Source organism: Galeopterus variegatus, unplaced genomic scaffold, assembly GCF_000696425.1.
Source record: "Galeopterus variegatus unplaced genomic scaffold, G_variegatus-3.0.2 Scaffold460, whole genome shotgun sequence".
Taxonomy (NCBI): domain Eukaryota; kingdom Metazoa; phylum Chordata; class Mammalia; order Dermoptera; family Cynocephalidae; genus Galeopterus; species Galeopterus variegatus.
The window spans coordinates 613,455-617,735 of record NW_007726571.1 but is presented as its reverse complement, the minus strand read 5'-3'; the positions used below and the strand labels follow the sequence as shown (position 1 = coordinate 617,735).

Genomic DNA, 4,281 nt, shown 5'->3' with positions numbered 1-4,281 from the left:
ATACCTAAGAGATCGCCTAGCCCAGTGCACCCTACAAGCCTTACTGCCAAATTCATAGAAAAAAGTTATGGCAGAAAAGAAATTATGATGCTGTACTCAAAGTCAACTAGTCATGTACCAAAAAACAAGCAAAGCCCAGGTCACCTACCTTCCCAGTGGGCTACCTTTTAAATATACCACAATACAATGTATGTGACATTTTAACTGGGGAATCTTGAAAATTTAATAAAGAGTAATCGAAAGTGTGATAAAATCTGGGGTAAATCAACTCAGCCTTTAAAGACATGGTTAGTGAAAGTAAATTGAAGACATCTTTTTCTTTCTACAAAAAAGACAAGACAAACCAAGGGTAAAAGCTAGAGATTTATTGTTATTTTGTGATTAATAAATCGTCAAATTGGTTATGACACTATCCCACACCATACCACTATTCACCAGTACAAACGTTTTTAAACCAGACTGAGGCATAGGGCAGAAACAGCAAAGACACACGAATACCATCCTTACCAACCTCCTCTAGTCATGCCTCCACCCTGACCTTTGCATGTGTTTTCCTCCTGGGGAAAGTGTCAGAACAGTGCATGGACAGGTAGGCAACCTAGCCTCTTGACCTTTTTTACTAGCAAGCAACTTACAGAAGTAATGGAATTCAACTTGTATTTCCCTTGATTTTACTGGTCTGCACTCATTTTAGGTTACTTGAACATTTTAATTTCCTGTACTGTACATGAGAGAATATAATGTCCTAAGAGAATACTGAACCAGAGTCAGCCAAATATATTACTGACCCTGAAGTTATGTTTTAATTGGTCCTAAAAGAAAGTACCACCCCAACAGTTTGAGAAGCAGACAAAACTTCTTTGGGGAGAGAAGAAAAAGGCTGTAGAACAGCCGAATGTACTCCACATTGTTAAAACGGCTCTTTGTTTTTCACCCCTGAATGATCCTTCCTTACTACACTAGATGCACAGAAATCCTAACAGAACCTTGGCTGCCAGTACTATTTAGGCTGGCCCAATCCAGGACAGATTCCGTGGCGCCCCTCCCCCTCCCCAATTCCCCTTCTCTGACGCTCTGAAAAGCACAATATTTAACTATTCCTTAATAGAACTACCAAAACACTTCAGAAACAAGTGGCTCACAAATCATTTTAAATTCAGGTATTGCCTGTGCATGAGAAAACCGATAAACCCAAAAGATAGTTCTATTTTTATATGGCAATTAAAAATAACTGAAACATCAAGACACTTTCAGTGAAAGCAACATTTCAATTACAAATTGTAATGCCTGTTAAACTACCTACAGGAAAAGCCGAAAAGTCCTAGGCAAAATGCACTTTTGGGTATACTACAGTGCCCCTTCGGTCTGCACAGAAATTAAGGTAATTACAGTCAACCTGTGAATGTTGAGACAAAGTTACATTATATTGTCCGTACAATTAAATGTCCTTAAAGAAATAACCATCACTGATGTAACAATTTTACAAATAAGGTATGCTCTAAAACAGTGGTTCCAAATTTGAAGTTATTATGTTTCCCGAGTTTAGCTTCACTACTTCCAAATATACACCACCTGACTGAGCAAAAAAAGACAGGCTTACGTAACAATAGATGTTTATCAAAGATGCTGTAAGATTCTATACAATTAGGAAATACTCAGCTTTAGGAGTATTTCCTCAGCTTTACTTTTTGGTTACATGTGTTTTGCTCAGATAACTTATGGCAGTATGTTTCTAGAAATGCAGTCCCAAATGTGCGTACTCTATATTGTATACAAATAAAGCAAAAATTGTCAGTAGTATAAATCTTACAGCATTGTTTGCAAAAATACATGCCAAAGTCACAATAAGCAATATTGTACCACAAATTATAGAGCTCAAATGATTGGCTTTATAACGCTTTATTCTACATAAATTACTACCACAGGCTAATGTTTTAAAAAGCAAATAAACCGGACAGATGCAGAACAATCTGTTCACCCAACTATAAAAGGTGATGTTTTTAAAAATTACAATAAATGCAGAGGTGTTTATGCATGCAGTAGCCTTAAGTGAAAAAGCATTGATTCCCACTGTTCCAAAAAAGAAAAACACAGAAAAACCCACACATCTTACTGAACACCACCTTAAAATGCATCATATTGGGTTTGTTTTTAACAGCACAGAATTCCAAGAGTCAAAATGAAATAAAGCGGGTATTTTAAAGATTTAAGAGCCGTTATCAAAAATAAATTACATTTTTTGAAGATACAGAAATGCTGCTATGATGGCTGGGAGCCCAGTAACCTTTCGATAGCTGCATTGATATCACCTCCTGTTGCTATTAGCGCTTGCAAGTTGGCTTCCCGGTTCAGAAATCCCATTGCACTAAGTTGTTCCAGTTGTTGCTGAAATCTGACTTCTGGGTTCTGTAGCTGTGAAAGAAAAAATAAAATAAAATAATAATCAAACTCTAAAGGACACCAGTCCATGTCACACCAAAATAACTTTTACAAAATCGTAATTGCTATTTTATAATATATGCTGGTCTACTGAGCTTTAAAAGCACTGCCTCTCTCTTGAAACATATCCAACATATTTAAAAGTCCACTAGCGCTTTATTTTATTACTTTAGTCTAGTCTATACCTAAGCAATCATGTCAAATAGATCACATAACTCTGCTTTTAGAAAAGAAAGCTTAATAAATTCCAACCATTATCTTAGAGGCTCATAAACATACAGAAAAACTTAAAAGTATATTTGCAAATAGTTTACAACTAGATGATTTATTTTGTGTAGCTACTGACCAACTGAGTAACTATAAATGCCAGTGTCCCTCTTGAATGAAATTCTACAGTTGCAATAAGGCTTAGAATGTGTATTCGATTTCTGCACTGGCCATTCAATTCTTAGAAAAAGAGTTCCAGTTTCAGTCCCACAAACTATACTCCTAAATCATGACAATTCAGGTGCATCAAATCATTCTTCAGAAATGAGGCAAAACAAAACCATATAAATGACCAGTCAGTCCTGGCCAATCTGATGATGGGGAAGCTTGTAAGGCTATTCAACTTATGTAACAATTAATTCTGCCTAATATCTAAAATCACTTTTTCTTATTAATTCCATGAATATTTACTGAGTACCTACCATAAGCCAGAAACTATGGTAGGTACTGGGAATATAAATATGTGTAAAATAGAACTCTGCCTCGCTTACTGTATTTAGTTAGGCTTGAAGTCAGAAAGTATCCAATAGACCCTGAAACATTTTTTTCCATGCAGAAGTTGGGGGCAACCTACTGTAATAAGTTTGAGCTGGCAATCATCTCTATATAATGGCACATTCATAATAAGGCCAATACATGTTTGCAGATGCAAGAACATTATTAGGGGTCTATGTTTTTTGGCCATATTTGTGAGGTGTATTTATGTAACAAAAGTTACCACACACAGAAGGTGGTATGGTGGTCGGTTAGATGAAGTAGTTAGGATTTTTTTTAAAGTTAAAATACAAAAAGTAGCAAACAGCTGTCCTGGAGATACTTGAGAAAGTCAAGTTTCTATTCCTCCCTGACAATTTTATAAAACAAAGCATATTTCCAATGATTTTCAAATAAGCACTCCAAAAAAGAATGCATTTTTAAAGGCGACTTCTAAAAAATAAGGCATTGGGTTATAGCATTTCTTCCCTACAACTCAACAATATTTCCTTTAGTATCTGATATAGCAAAGTTAATTTTTGTAATGCTTATTTTTAGATTCAATATCCTTAGGACTGTGCTTTTCATTAGTCTAAACACTAAAGAACTGCACTTTCATTTTCTCCTTTTTTCTCCTTTTTGGAAATTTCTAAATTTCTAACATTAAGGAATGCAAAACTTGAAAAAGAACTGTTACCTGAGGATTTACTCCAGCAAGAGCCTGCAGCATCTGCTGAATAAACTGCTGGTGCCCAGGTTCAGCGGTTCCTGTTGTAGGGCTTGTGTTTTCACTGGGTGTAGCGCTAGACCCGTTGGTTCCTGAAGAGCCTCCAGTGCTTCCTATTGCTCCCAGGCCAGGAGTAAACCTAGAGAAAGCAGAGACAAGTAATAAACCTAAGCTCCTGCAAAACTGGATGGAGGCCACCCCAGTACAAGTGAAAAATAGTTATATTTTAACATAATATTAGCTAAGCTATCTTCTTTTTTTTTTTTTCGTGTCTGGCAACGGACCGCAACCCTCAGTGTCGCGCCCGTACCGGACCGGGACTGGCAACGGGATCGCAACCCTCGGTGCTGCGCCCACCCCCCGCCCCGCCCGGC

At 37.0% G+C, this 4,281-nt stretch overlaps 1 protein-coding gene across 1 annotated transcript in view; it reads right to left on the bottom strand.

Annotated features, from left to right (window-relative positions):
* Positions 1-1,880: 1,880 nt before the first annotated feature.
* The window catches only part of UBQLN1 (ubiquilin 1), a gene marked incomplete at its 5' end in the record, with an annotated part of 46,100 nt that continues 43,699 nt past the window's right edge, over positions 1,881-4,281 (bottom strand). The window contains 2 exons of the mRNA XM_008569057.1: positions 1,881-2,412; positions 3,878-4,046. Coding sequence (XP_008567279.1) covers positions 2,260-2,412; positions 3,878-4,046 — 322 coding nt within the window. The remainder of the gene's footprint in view (positions 2,413-3,877; positions 4,047-4,281) is intronic.